The sequence below is a fragment of the Apus apus genome, chromosome 28 (assembly GCF_020740795.1).
Source record: "Apus apus isolate bApuApu2 chromosome 28, bApuApu2.pri.cur, whole genome shotgun sequence".
Lineage (NCBI taxonomy): Eukaryota > Metazoa > Chordata > Aves > Apodiformes > Apodidae > Apus > Apus apus.
In genome coordinates, this window is record NC_067309.1 from 1,503,733 (window position 1) to 1,517,889 (window position 14,157).

The 14,157-nt window shown below is 59.7% G+C and overlaps 1 protein-coding gene across 1 annotated transcript; it reads right to left on the bottom strand.

The window, feature by feature from the left end:
* Nucleotides 1–6,086: 6,086 nt before the first annotated feature.
* Nucleotides 6,087–8,280, bottom strand: FIGNL2 (fidgetin like 2). Its single transcript, XM_051641481.1, is given in 2 exon segments — nt 6,087–6,899; nt 6,901–8,280. Coding segments are annotated over 2 exon segments (2,190 nt in total). The 5' UTR covers nt 8,278–8,280.
* Nucleotides 8,281–14,157: the final 5,877 nt, after the last annotated feature.

A 14,157-nucleotide genomic window follows, 5' to 3' on the forward strand; every position in this document is an offset into this window, starting at 1 on the left:
TGCTACAAGGACTCCACATCTGCTCCTTGCATTGACCTCCCCCCAAACACCACTCCTGGGAGAGCTGTGACCCCCGAGCAGCTCCTGGGGCTGTGGGGACCAGCCCTCATTCCGCTCCAGAGTGAACACTCATCCTTCACAGCTCTGAGCCCACTGAGCACACTCAGGGTCCTCCCAGCTCCCACCCCCCAGGCCTGGGCCCCCCACAGCCCCGGCAGATGATGAAACAGCCCCAACACCCCCGGGGTGGCACCGACCCCCACTGACCCTCCCGTGCCAGGAACTGAAGCTTCAGGAACCACCAACACTCCTGAAGAGCAACAGGGACAAATCCAGTTTAAAAAAAGTGATATAAACCCACCCTTTCACTCATCTTTTCAAGCTGCTCTCAGGGTTATTTGTCCTTCCCTTTCCTCTCCAGCACTTGCCTGCTGCTGCCAGCTGGTGGGATTGACACAAGCCCTTTCTTGAGACAAAACACAGATTTTCTCACTCTTAATTCCAGCAAAGCTGCAATTCACCTAAACCCAAAATTACCACTCTCTCCTCCCCCCCCCCCGCCCCTTTTCATCACCCTGGTTTGATTTCAGCAGCAGGAACAGACCCAAACACCTCAGGTTGGGGGTCCAGGGATCCCCACCAGGCACAGCCAGGCACAGCAGCATCACTTGGGGACCTTCAGCTTTCACGTTTTTAGGACTATTTTTGGGACACAAAAGGCCAAGGGGGGGGGGGGGGTCTCAGCACCACGTGCAAGTGCTCAGACATTTGCAGCTTTCCCTGCACCACAGGTCCCACCCTGCCCTCCCCAGCAACACAAACTGGGGGGCAGTGACTGAACAGGAGCTCCTGGGGGAGAAACAGAGAAGAAAAACCACCTAAATTTAGAGACAGACCAAGAAAGGATCCAAGCCCCCAGATCCTCCTCCTGGCTTCAGGAAAGCCAAAGCTGTGGTCCAGCACAACTCCGAGCAGCACAAATGCCTCTGCTGCAAGGCCAAATCAGGTCACTGGCATTAATTAACCTCTCTCCCGTGAATAATTAACCCCAGGTGCTGGCTTAGCATAATAAGCCAGGAGAGGTTTTGTTCCCTTCCAGCTGGGGCTGGAGGGGGAGACCAGGAAATGGGGAGACCCCGGGCTGGGGCACAGGGGGCTGCAGTGGGGAGGTGGCCAAGGGGGCTCTGTCTGGCTCCATCCCTGCCACAGGGCACTCCAACACACTCAGTGACAACTGGGGACACCCCCAGCACAGCTGGGAGTGATGGGGACGGGTGGGGGGACATCCAGCAGCCCCAAAGTCAAGGGCAGGACCCTCCCTGCCCAGGAGAACACGCAGGGTCAGCTTCTGGATTCTCAGCCCTTCCACGAGGCTTTATTGGGTCCCTTTTTCCCTCCAGCAGCTTCTGGAAGATGCTCCAGTTGGGGCAACGTCCCAGCCCAGCGTCCAGTGGCAGGAATACACGGTGACCACGGTGAAGAGGAGGGAGGCGAGGAAGCCCCCCAGGATACCCCAGGCCAGGGGGGGAACCCAGCCCAGGAGGCTGCGGGTGTACGGGGGGGGGCGGCCGCCTCTCGAAGTACAGGTCTCCAGGGTCCCCAGCCACGGCTCTCCTGCCCCGCGTCCCGCTGTGCCCGTCGTCCTCCAGCAGCAGGGAGGAGGTGCTGTGCTGCAGGCTGTGTCTGTACTCCTCCACGTTCTTCCGCAGCTCCAGGCTCCTGTCCTGGTTCAGGTTTTTCCCCAGCTCCAGGGCGATGTCGGAGCGCCCGATGTGGTGCAGGTCACGGATCAGCCGGTCCCAGGTTGTCACCTCTCCTGCTGTTCCCAGCCAGACCTGTAGAGCTTCCGAGCACCTCACCGAGCCGCTGAGGTCTCCTGGGTGGAGAGGGGAGTCGATCTCCTGGGAGACCTGCTCCAGCTTCTGCTCCCCCAGGTCCAGCTCGGACCGCTCCAGCCGCTCCGGGTCCAGCTCGGGCTCCCGCAGCCGCTCCCGCAGCCGGCGGCACTCGGAGGGCGTCAGCAGCTCCGCGATGCGGCTCATGGTGTGAACACCCACGTTGGCTGCCACCGTGTTGTCAGACTGGCCACCCGCCGCCAGCAAGAGCAGGAGGAGTCCCACGGCTGCCAGCATCACTTGGGTGTCCCTCAGCTTCAGAGGGGCCCAGAAGTGCGGAACCCCCACCCTGACCTCACAAACCAGCACGTTCCATGGACGCCCCCGGGTCTGAGCACCTTCTGTCCCTGCTGCTGTGGCCCAGCTCAGCATCCCTCCTGGCATCCCTCCTTTCCCAACTCAACCCATCCAGCCACCAAACACTCACAGCTTGAGGACATGGTGACAGACCAAATGGTCCCTCGGTTCCCAGCAGAGCCAAACCAAAGGGCTGGAAGGAGCTCCAGGGCACCTTCACCATTGGCAGAGACATCCATCCATCCATCCAGGCACAACAGCCTTTGCCCCCCACATCCTGCTCCCCCGGGGTGTCCTGCCCGTGCCCCTGGGACCCCATCCCTGGGTCTGTTGGGGTTCAGCAGCCGCCGTCCCCAGTCCCTACCGGGACATTTGCAGGAGCAGGGAGGAGGAACGGGCGCTGCTCCCCGGGGTGACCCCACCACCCTCTTCCCACCTCCCAAAGAGGCGGCAGCAGCTCCTCTTTCCCTCCCCGAGGAGGGGACACAGCCCCCCGCTCCCCACCAGCGGGGGTTTCCCTCTTCCCACCCCGAACCCCCGGAGCGGAGCCGGGTTTCACGGCCGCGGTTTTGCTGGGGGAGCGGGCGAGGAGCCCCCGAGCGTAACCACGAGGTGGCAACGCAGCCCCGGCCACCAGCGCCGGGCACCCGCCTCAGGACCGGGCAGAAAGCTGCCGTTTCCCCCTGATCTCCCCACGGAGCCACGGTCGGTACCCGAAGGGAGGAGCCGCCGGGACCAAAGAGCAGGAGAAGGAACAATTCCCGAGCAGAAGGAACAATTCCCCAGCTGGGAAGTCGCGGGTTCCGGGGCTCCGTCCATCCCCGCCGCTGCCTCTCCCGGCTTCCCGAGCCGTTTGCTCCTTGCAAACATTCTCCACCCAAGCTGCTGCCCGAGGGCCTCATCCTGCCAGGAGCACTTGTAGGACCCTGCTCAGGACACCGAGGATGGGCAACCCTGCTCCAGGGGGCACCGCAGCCCCCGAAACGCCCCCCACCCCAACCCCCGGGCGTGGAGGAAAGAGGCTCAGGCAGCTCCTTCGGGAGAGTAAAGAAGGAGAAGGTGGGAAACGGCAGCTCCAGAGCCCCGACCCCGCCAGCCTGAGCCGGGACAGACCCCGCAGAGCAAACCCGGCACCCCCCAAGGCATCCCCCCCCCCCAAGGCAGCCCCCCCAGTGTCCCCCTCCAGCACCTCGTACCTGCAGCCGCTGGATGAGCCTTCGCCGGCAGCAGCCGAACATCCACAGCCCCCTCCCCGAGCCCCCCAGGACCTGGGGGTCGAGGAGACGTTCCAGCAGGGACCCCCCCAAGCCAGAGGGACCCCAGGGGGCACCACCCACAGCCTGCTGCTCCCGCTGCCCTAATGAGGGGAGGAGCCCACCTGGACCTCCACCCCTAAAAAGGAGAGGGACACACCTGCAGCTCCTCACCTTAATGAGGACAGGGGGCACACCTGGACCCCCGCCCCCAGCCTCACGAGGGGAAGGGGCTTACCCGGACCCCCTCAAAAAAAACCCTCACGAGGGGAGGGGGCTCACCCGGACCCCCCAGAAAAAAACCCCTCACGAGGGGAGGGGGCTCACCCGGACCGCCCCCAGAAAACCCCTCATGAGGGGAGGGGGCTCACTCAGGCCCCCCCAATACCCCCCTGCGAGGGGGGCTGAGCCTCTGCCCTTCCCCTGGCTGCAATAACCCCCCCAACACCCCCTCCCCCCCCCCCAATATCCCCCCATATTCCTCCTGTTCCCTGCAATAAAACCCCTCAGAGCCCCCCACCCAATATACCGCACCCCCCTGGGGGTGAAAAAGCTCGGGGGGGGGGGGGGGGGGTGAGAAGCACAGCGGGCTCTCCCAGCAGCTCATGTAATCTCTTTAATACTGTGTAATACTTTTCTTTTTAAAATACAGCATTTCTTGAGGTAGACCATTACAGCTCAAAAGCATTTCTTTCTCCGACATTAATTAGACATGAATTAAATACTTTCATGTACAATACGTTGCAAAATGAGGTAGAAATGGTTACAGAGAGTGTACAAAGTCAAATATGATATTATTAATAATAATAATAAAAAGTCTTCAGGAACCCAGTACCACTTTTTGGAGGAAAGTTGGGGGGGGGGGGGGGGGGGGGGGAGGTGTCTTCCCTGGTAATGCCCTTTGCAACTCTACCCCCCCCACACACACAGGTTTGGATGGGAAACTGCAAGAAAAACAGGGAAAACAGCCCAAAACTGGTGGGCACCTCGCTGCTGTGACTGGGAGGTGTGGGGGGTGCATCCTCTGCCTGTGCAGACCCTGAGGTTATGGGGGGGCTGTGGCTGGAGCTGGGGGGGAATGACCCTGGAGCAGCTGCCCCCCCCAGTAAGAAAAGGTCTAAAAACCCCCCAATTTTATTATTGTTTTAATTGGGTGGGGGGAGGAACCCCCTCAAAAATAAAAACAATTAAAACACGCACCCCCACTGAGCCCTGCAGGATGTTGTTTGTTGTTTTTTTTTTGGGGGGGGGGGAAATGATTTCCCCAAATGATGTGGTGACCACCAGACCCTGCCGGGGCTTCTGGACGCTCAGAGGCCACAGTGGGAAGCCCCAATAATCCCTTTTTTTGGGTGAAAAGGGGAGTGCTGCCCCCTGGCAGCAGCATCACCCCCCGCCCCTCACTGAGCCCCCATCCCTGGGGCAAAACCAGCACTGGGGGGGGAGGTCTGGGGGGGACCATCCTGACCCAAAAAGTGGTGCTGGCCACAGCTTCCACCCTACAGCACCAACACTCCTCCTGTGTGAGGACACCTGACTCCACCAAACGCTACGATAACAAAGGCTTCTTAAAAAAAAACAACCCCACCCCACCGTAGTAATAGAGGAACTCAAATAAAATTATGGCATAACACACGTGAAAAAGCACCCAAAATACATTCAACCTTCATCTTTGTGACAGCTTCAAGTTTTGTTTTGGTTTTTTTTTTTAAATTCCTTTCTTCTCCCCCTGGGAAGCAAACGCACGAGGCAACTTCAGCCCAGGTCTGAAAACTCTTTAAAAAAAACAACTAAAAAAAAATAATAAAAATCTCTTTTTCCTTTTCTGAGAAGATAAAAAGAGGGGGTTTTTTTGTAAAAAAAAAAACACATTCTTTTTGTTGGGCGGTTTTTCTTTTTTTGTTTTTGTTTTTTTCTGAGGTAAATTCTTTTCCTGAGTCGTTCAAAAGAAAACGAACAAACAAACAAACAATTCTACAGACCTTACAAAAATAAAAATAATAAAAATAATAATAATAAAAAAAAAACAAAACCAAAACAGTCTCGTATATTAAACAATCTACAGCATTTTACTCCAAAACCCCCTGGTTTTGGGGTGTCCCCACTTCCCCCCCCCCCCCCTCCAACACTTCCCCCTCTCTCCCTGATCAAGGATGTGGGATGCGAAGGGGCTCGAAAGATGCCCGAGGTATTTCTGTTAGGAACGACAAAAGCCATCCAAAAAAATCCAAAATAATAATAATAATAAGTGAGGCTGGGGGGGGGGGTTGGGGACTGGGGGGAGCTGGTGCATCCGAGGCCGGATCCGAGGTGCTGCCGGCCCCGCTCGCCGCATCCATGGTCCAGGGACGGATGAACGGGAAGATAATAAATAGGTTGTCCTGAGGTCTGGGGGCCGTGGCTCCCGAAAAAAACACGGAGAGGAAAAGCCTGAGTCCCAGGTGGGAAAGAAGAGGCCTGGCCAGCTGCTGGGGGGAGGGGGGGGGGGCGGTTTGGGGGTCTCCTGCTCTTTGGGAAGGGGGATCTGGCCCCAGCGTGGCTCTGCGGGGGCCCCCACGGAGCCCAACCCAGCTCCGCGGTTCATCGGTCGTGTCCCTAAAGGTCCCTGGGGGCCAAGGGTCCGTCCCCGCGCGCGGCTCCGTCAGTGCCGGCTGCCGTACAGCTTATCCCACTCCAGGAACAAGTCCAGCTCCTTCTGGGAGGTGGCAGGGCGGACCTTGCAGAAGGCCTTCTCGAAGTCCTGGTAGGAGGTGGGTTGGATCTGGCCCGGCAAGGCGTGTAGGGGGGTGTTCCCGGCGTGCTGGCAGAGCTGGAGCAGCTCGCTGCCCGAGAAGCTCTCGGTGTGCTGCACCAGGGAGGCCATTTCCCGCTCGCTCAGGCAGGAGCTCCGCTGGGCCAGGGCGTGGTGCAGGATCTGCCGCCGGGCCATGCTGTCCGGTGGGGAGATGTAGAACCGCTTGGCGAAGCGCCGGTGGGAAGCTTCGTCCATGCTGCCCGGCCGGGACGTGGTCCCGATGACGACCACGTTCTGCTCGGATGAGGTAGCCACGTTGTCCAGGTAGGAGAGGAGCTGGGACTTGAGGTTGCTCACCTGGCTGCCATCCTCGCCAGCCCGGGCCACCAGCAAGGACTCGGCCTCGGTGATGAGCACCACGGCGGGTTGCCGGCAGCTGGCCACGAAGAAGACAGTCTGCAGGATCTTCTCGGCTTCGGCTTTCCAGGTGGAGAGCAGGGTTGTCCCACTGAGCTTCAGCAAGGTGGAGCCCAGCTGGGTGGAGATGCACCGGCTCAGCAGGCTCTTCCCCGTGCCGCGGGGACCGAACAGCAGGATGGTTCGGGGCGGCCGGCTCACCCCGGTGTAGGCTCCGGGACGCAGGATGGGCCACACCAGCTCCTCCTCGATGGTGGCCTTCACAGAGACCTGCCCGGCGATGTCCGTCCACTGCACGGGGGGGGCCCCGCTCCACGATCTTGGTGTTCACCAGCTCCAAGACCATTGGGTCGACATTCTTGGGTTGCTCCTCCACCGGCTGGCCACCGAAAACCGGCGCCTTGGGGGGCAGCCGCAGTGGGAAGGGGGGTCCCGGCTCGGCCGCCCGCTCCCCGTTGGCAAGGGGGGGGCTGAACTTCTCGAAGGGCTCCGCCGGCCGCAGCGGGGCCTCCCCGGCGCCGTAGGGTGGGGACACCATACTCTTCATCGGCTGCCCGCCGTACTTCCCGGCCTGCTCCTCGGCATTCCCGGCTCCCACCGACCGCTTCCCGGGCTTGAAGGCCACCTGAGGGGACTCAGCGCTACCACCGAACCCGTTGCCCCGGCACTCGCCGTTGTCCGACATGGGGTAGGGGGACTTTGGCTGCTCGTAGCTGTATTTCCTATACCTGCCCTCCCCCTCCTCCTCCCCGCCAGAGATGTCAAACGCCTTCCTCTTCAGGGCGCCCGTGGCCTCGGCGCTCAGGGGCGGCACGGCCAGGGGGGCCAAGCCAGCCCCCTGGTAGCCATAACTGGGGCGAGGGGTGGGCGGCGGGGCCGGCAGGGGGGTGGGCGCGGCGATGCCGGAGGGCAGGTAGGAAGCGGAGGGATGGGGCGGGTGGATGGTGCCGTAGCCCGGCTGCGGCGGGTACGTACCCGTGGCGTAGTTGTAGACGGGGCCGGAGGAGCTGTAACCCGGCACCAGGGCGGGTGAGGGGTGCGGGGGCTGCAGGAGCCCCGAGCCGTGGAGGGCTGGAGGGTGCGGGGGTGGGAGCGTGGCCCCCGGTTGGGTGCAGTAGCCAGAGGGCAAGTAGGTGCCACCGTAGCCTGAGGGATATTCCTGAGATGACCCGAGCCCGCCGGAGCCGGCGGCAGCTCCTCCGCAGGAATTACCGGGATACATGGGATCGGCGAGGTTGGCCGACACCACCGGGGAGCTGCCGAGGCCGATGGCCCCGCCGCCGGGGGGGACAGCTGGGGGAACCACCCCCTTGGTGCCGGGGAGGCCATCGTGGAGGGGGGTCAGGGGGTAGGAGCCGTCAGAGCCGTGTCCCCCTGGCCAGGGCTCCCCGTCCCCCTTCTGCCCGTTGACCGGCCCGAAGGCGCCGTCCCCATAGCCGCTCAGCGCCGGGCGCTCGTAGGGCGCGTCCAGCACCCCCGAGTACTTCTCGGCGTACCTCTTGAGGAGGTTGGAGGCCGTGAGCGCCGAGATGTCGTCGTTGGCCCAGGCGTAGTTGAAGCGCTGGCGGGTGCTGGGGTAGAGCTCGGACTTGTGAGCTGGTGAGGAGGTGGTGGAGGAGACGTCGAGGTGCTGCTCCGGCCACTGGTTAAGGGGCTGGGCATGCTCTGGTGACCAGTGCATCTTCGACAGACCTGCAGGGGACAGGACAGCACGGGGTGAGGCAGGGACCAGCTCCCCTCTGCATCAGGGGCCTCCAAAACCCACCACACCACCCCGTCCTTCTGGATCACACTGCACCCCTTCCCCGCCCCCTGGCCACAAACCGTTCTCAACAATGCTCACGCTCTAAATTTTCCACACAAAAACCCCCCTGTAGCACCACCAGTGAAAATATCCCCAAAAAAGAGCAACCAGGAGCACCGCGGAGAACCTGCATCCCTGGGGGGTTCCGCAGGATGTGCCAGGGGTCTCTGCTCACCCCGCTGACCCAGTGCCAATGTCCCCCTCCATCCCTGTCACCCCACAGCTCCGCAGCACAGGGATGCTGAGGTTGGCATCACCCTCTTGTGCTCCAGCCCCCGAACACTGTGTGGGTCCCAAGTACCCACCAAAGGTGGTGGCAGCGTCCCCCACCCCTGCAGGTCCTCCCCTCCATCTCCCCCCTGCCCTTATGCCCAGGGCCTCAGGGGACACTAAAGCAGGAGCCGGGAGGGGACCTCGTCCCCATCCACTCTCCTCTCTCAGCCTTTAAGCCACTTTGTGACCACAGCACAATTAGATTACTCAATGCTTTAATTGACTTATAACGGCATTTGTGCTTCCACTCTGGATATCAAACTTACACAAGAGGATTTAAACGGCAGCTTCGCGGGGCTTTATCCGGCCTCTTCCCTGCATTTCCCGGCCGTTACTAACGTGCTCCCGACAGACGAAGGCTGGGACCAGCCTGTGGGGAAGGACCTTTTTGTGAGCACAAAGGAGACGCTGCCTGGCCAACCTGTGCCAGGCTGGCCAGGGGCAGAGGGATGGAGGGGGCCCTGCCCTGCCTGCCAGCACCAAGAAGCTATTCCAGGGGGTAAGAGGAGGGTCTGGGTGACTCCGTGAGGAATAAGTCATTTTTTTAAAAATTTATTTTTGTTTCAGGAACTAAAGCACTGGGAGTTTCCATCTTCGCGGTGGTGGACGCACGTGCCAACCTCAACTGCTTCTGCTGCCCAAAAATCACTGCCTGCAACTGGGCAGGGCTTGGGGGAGGAGGGAAAGGGTTTGGGAGGTGCCCACGGGTGGCCGAGGGCTCCTGGTGGGAGCAGCACGGCAGGAACCAGGTGCCACCACCACAACCCGCGGCATTTTCACCCTCGACAGCAGCACGGACACCCTGACCCGCTGCTCCTGGAGAAGGGAGGACTTGGCATCCCAAGAAACTCCTTCTCCTTCTTCTGCAACACAGCATGAGGCAGCATAATCTTCATGTCTGAGGACAACAAACCCTGAGGACACCAGATCCCTGCAGACAACGGCCACCCCGAGGAGGAGCACCCAGCTTCTCCCCAGAGCAGGGATTGATACCAAAGCCTGAACCACCAGCTCAGAACCCAAGCTCTACAAACCAGGACGGTGCCAGGAATGGTTTTGCCAAGAACCTGCAGAAGGTGGGGAGCAGAGCAGCTGGACACCCACCACCCCAGCAGGGCTGGTGAGGAGCAGGAGGGACACACGGGCGCTGCCACCACCAAAGCAAACCCGAGTGTGGAAGGACGGAGCAGCAAACCCAACCCCTTTAAAGACCAGATACATGGGGGAGAAGAAAAGTCCCAAAATCTGGGTTTTCCTCTGATGGCACCCGGGAAAACCAGGCAGAGGGGGAGGGCGGGCAGGCAGGGAGAAGTTGTCAGGGGTTTGAAATGGGAGGTGAATGAGGCGACCGAGCGGGACAGATGTTTCAATGCTCCCCTTGGCAGTGTGAGAAAATTACTGTCCAGTGACCAAATGGCCGGGCCGGTTCCCACCCTCACTGCTGCCCATTATCCCCAGGCCAAGACAAAGGCGGGCAGGGGGGGCTGGGCAGGGGAGAATCCTATTGTTCCCGCCCGCCCTAATTATGGAAATCTTGTTAATCTATTCAGCAGCGACTCTGAACTGGGCTTTTGTTCGGGGGCTTTTCGCGGGGCGGCGCCGCCGAGGGTGTCCAACGGCTCGGAGCCGGGGATGGGCTGCACTCCCACCCGCTCCCCCAGCCCAGGAAAAGCTCCCACTGGGGGATTTCGCTGCCCAGAGCAGCATCCTGGCCTGGGGTGTCTTTGTTGGAGCAAGGATCTGTCACCCACAGCCCGCGTGGGCAGAGCACGTCACGCGTGCGACGCGCGTGTCTGTTACACGCTCGTGGCCCGTCGTGTGTCACCAGCACAGAACCCCCGTGGAAGGACACAGGGATGAGCTGTGGGCAGCTGATGGCTGCGTCCACCCAGCGTCCCGTGGGAGATGGGGAAAGGCTTGGAATAGATTTGGAGGGCAGAGAGGGAACATGCAGGAGCAAACACGGCCAAGCTGAGGATGCACAAAGCCAGGGATTCAATCCAGCCCAACTCCCCCAAGCAGCTCCACAGGAGGTCACCCCAGAGGGAGCCACCTCCAGCCCTGCAGATGTGTCTCAACATCCCCTTGGAGCATCCCAGCCCTTGGGGAGGAGCAGACCCTGCCACCCTTTGGCTCTGGGTGCAGGAAGGAGCCGATGAGCCCGAGTTCTGCTGGTGCTGCTGCTTTGCTGGCTGAAAACGTCGAGGGCTCCTTTCCCTGCAGAGCTGCCAGCCCAGAGGATTTATGCCTTTCTCAGAAGATGCTGAGTGGTTCCATTATCCCTGCAATTACCTGATGTGAGGCCGGGAGAGCCCGTCCTGGCTCCAGGGGCTGCCCGAGTTTCCAGGTTTTTAATTCTCCAACGTGCAAACCTCAGGCCCAGGGGGAGCAAACCTGGATGCTGTGAGTCCTCAGTCACAGCCCAGCCCTCCCCGAGGCTGCTCCCACCAGGGATGTTGTACCTGACAGATCTGGCTTGGGTTCTGCTACCAGCACCCTGAGGAGGGTCCAGACAAGGACCCTCAGCTTCACATCCACTAAATTCCAGCTGGATTTGTGGCACCGAGAGGGTTTTGCAACCCTGCAGAGATGCTGCAGGTCCCACAGCAGCTACAGAGATGGCCCGGAGGCTGGGGGAAAAATGCAGGAGGAGAGAAGAGACTGTCCCAAGTCTGCCCAGTGAACAGGAGGCAGGGGAATGACTTTTTTTTTTTAACGAGGTGTTTCCCAATGATCCTTTTGGCTTCTGCTGCCAGGAGCTCATCCTGGGCTGGGGTTTGTCCCTGCCTCTGAAGAGCCATTACCACAAGTCAAACCCCAGCAATAAATCAGAGTTATGACCCATGCAGATGCTCCACTCACACTCACCGTGGACCTGAGGCTGGTGGCAACGCCTCTGAAATGTCTGAGCACGGAAGCTGAGGGTTACAGCAGCATTTCTGGGTGTTGATGCACACATTTAAGTGAAATACTGGTCATCTCCAGTGAATCCCTGTGTGGTGGGTCCAGAAGAGGCAAACCAGCCTGGCACTGATGGCAGAGCCAGTCCCAAAGAGCAAGGAGAGCACCAAGCCTGGGTGTGCTGGAAGCCAAGGGAGATACCTGACAGCAACTGCAAGGGTTCAGACCTTCCCCCCCCCCCCTCCCCAGCCCAGCAGCCCATTCCTCAGCATGCTGCTGGAGCACAGAGCACATTTTCCAAGGCAAATTTGGGTTGTTTGGCAAATCCATCGGGGAGCTGCACTTCTTTGTCCAGCACATCCCCCCCGTCCCCTCCTAAGGGGTGCCGACAAAGCGCGGGATGGGATTGCAATCAGAGCAGGGTCAAGGTACAGATGTTAAAGGGATTTAGGCTAACTCCCACCGTGCCCTCTTCCCCACCCCCAGGAGAAACAGCCTCAGCCCCGACCAGCACAAGCTGGAGGCTCCAGTGGCTGCTTTGTCCACTCATATATCAAGTGCAGAGCAGCTGGACACCAGCATGGACCAGGAGTGACCAACGGGCCATCGCCCATCTGTGCTGCTCCAGCACATGAAAAATTAATAGAGAGCCACACTCAGCCCAGCCCCAGCTGAGCATCACCCATCTGCCAGGGCCAGGGGAGGACCTGGCAGCTAAATGTCACCAGGAGGAAGCTGATTCCCCTGGGAATCCCCAGATCCAAGGGGATGCGGCCGTCACATCCAGATATTGTTCATAACCAGAGGATGCAGGCAGTGGATTTGAGGAATTCTGCTCCACGTTTCAAGGAAAGATGGATGGGAGAAAAAGCAGCAATAAAAGGGACTTAAAACAAAAGTGAAAAGCAAATCAGCCTCTTTCTTGCTGTTTCTATGTCACTGAATGTCACTTGTCCCCAGGTCTCGTGGCCCACCTGGGCCTGCTGAGACGTGGGCTTCAGCCTCCCAGGGACATGGGGCAAAACTGCTGGATGATTTGTTTGGGTCTACAGACCCTGTGAGGGGCTGGCCCAACCCTCCCTGCTCCTGCCACACCACCAGCATGTCCCCTCCAACGCCTCCAAGAGGAACATTAAACCCCAAAGATTAATCACAACATTAATCCATCACCATCTTGCCCACTCCCAGCCTCAGGGGAGCTTCAACATGCGACATGTGGCTCCTTCCTACACCATCCTCACTCCTGGCCACACCATCACTTCTCCTCCAGCACCTGCTCTCCTGCCCTGACCCACCTCAGCTGCTGTAGGACACTCCTTGGGGTGCTATTCCAGCTAGGATCTCCAGACCACTGCTTGAAGGATGGTTCTCAGGTAGGAAGGAGATCACTGAGTGTTCAGGTCATCGAAGTCCACTGACCCTCAAGGCTGCCTCAGGGCAGGTGGCCAAGGAGCAGGAGAAACCTCAGCTTGCCCTGGGAAGGGTGCCATGGCCCATGGGTGCTGCTCAGATCCCTGTTGGGACTGAAGCCCTTCACCAAAATTTCATTCCTTGACACTGGACGAGCTCCCCAGGGCCTGGGGTGGGACCCAGCCCATCTCCATTGGAGTGGAAAATCCATTTCCAATCAGCAGAACCACTTCCCCAAACAGACATCACCCCATAAAAAGGCCAGGAAGTCAAATGGACCCAATTTGCATACAATCTGCATAACAACGGCCAAGCCAGCAAGGGTGGTGAGCACACCCCAAAAGTTCCACCACCCAGTCCCACAGGGGCAGCAGGACTTTGCCTCCTGCTTCTGCCCCTGGCCCACAGTGACATGGTGAGGTGAGGACATGGCTTGGGCTTGGCAGGGAGGTGACCACAGCCATCTCCTCCTCAAACCCATCCAGAAACATGCCTTGTGAAACCACCTGTGGAGATCCCAGCTGTGCAGATGAATATTCACGTGGTCTACAAGAGGTCGGAGAGAAATCATTTGAGGGCATCTCTACTATCTCCATCCCTGGTCCTACAGAAACCACTTGGCACAGGACGTGCTGTCAGAAGCTGCTCTGAAAATCTTCTTGTCCTGACCTCACTCCATTCAAAACCACCTGTTGAAACCCCCCAGGACTCACCACATCCCCCCTCAGAGGGCCTGTCTGAGCCCACCCAAAGGAGAATCCGGAGGGCTCTGCTCCTCCTGGTCCCTGCACTGCTGAGCTGGTGGCACCTGTGGTGCTGCACAGGGGGATGCTGGTGCTGGTGGTGGGATGTCCAGAGGACGCAGCCCCCGGGATCTGCCCAACAACAGCACCAGGAGAAGCAAACCCAACGTGTTACAGACCTCGAGCTTGGCTGCACCCCAGATAAACCACGGTCTGATCCACACCCAGTGCTGTGCACAGCCAGGACAGACCCTGGGCGGGGGGTTCTATGGACCCTGCCACACACCTACCCCCCAGAAGGCTGAAACCACTTTAAATGACTTATTTTTTTCCAAGAAGAAAGCATTGCAGATGGGTTTCATCTCCCCACAAGCACTTGGATGAAGGTCATTCAATGCAGGAGATGCTGGGAAGGGGCCCAGGGCCTGCC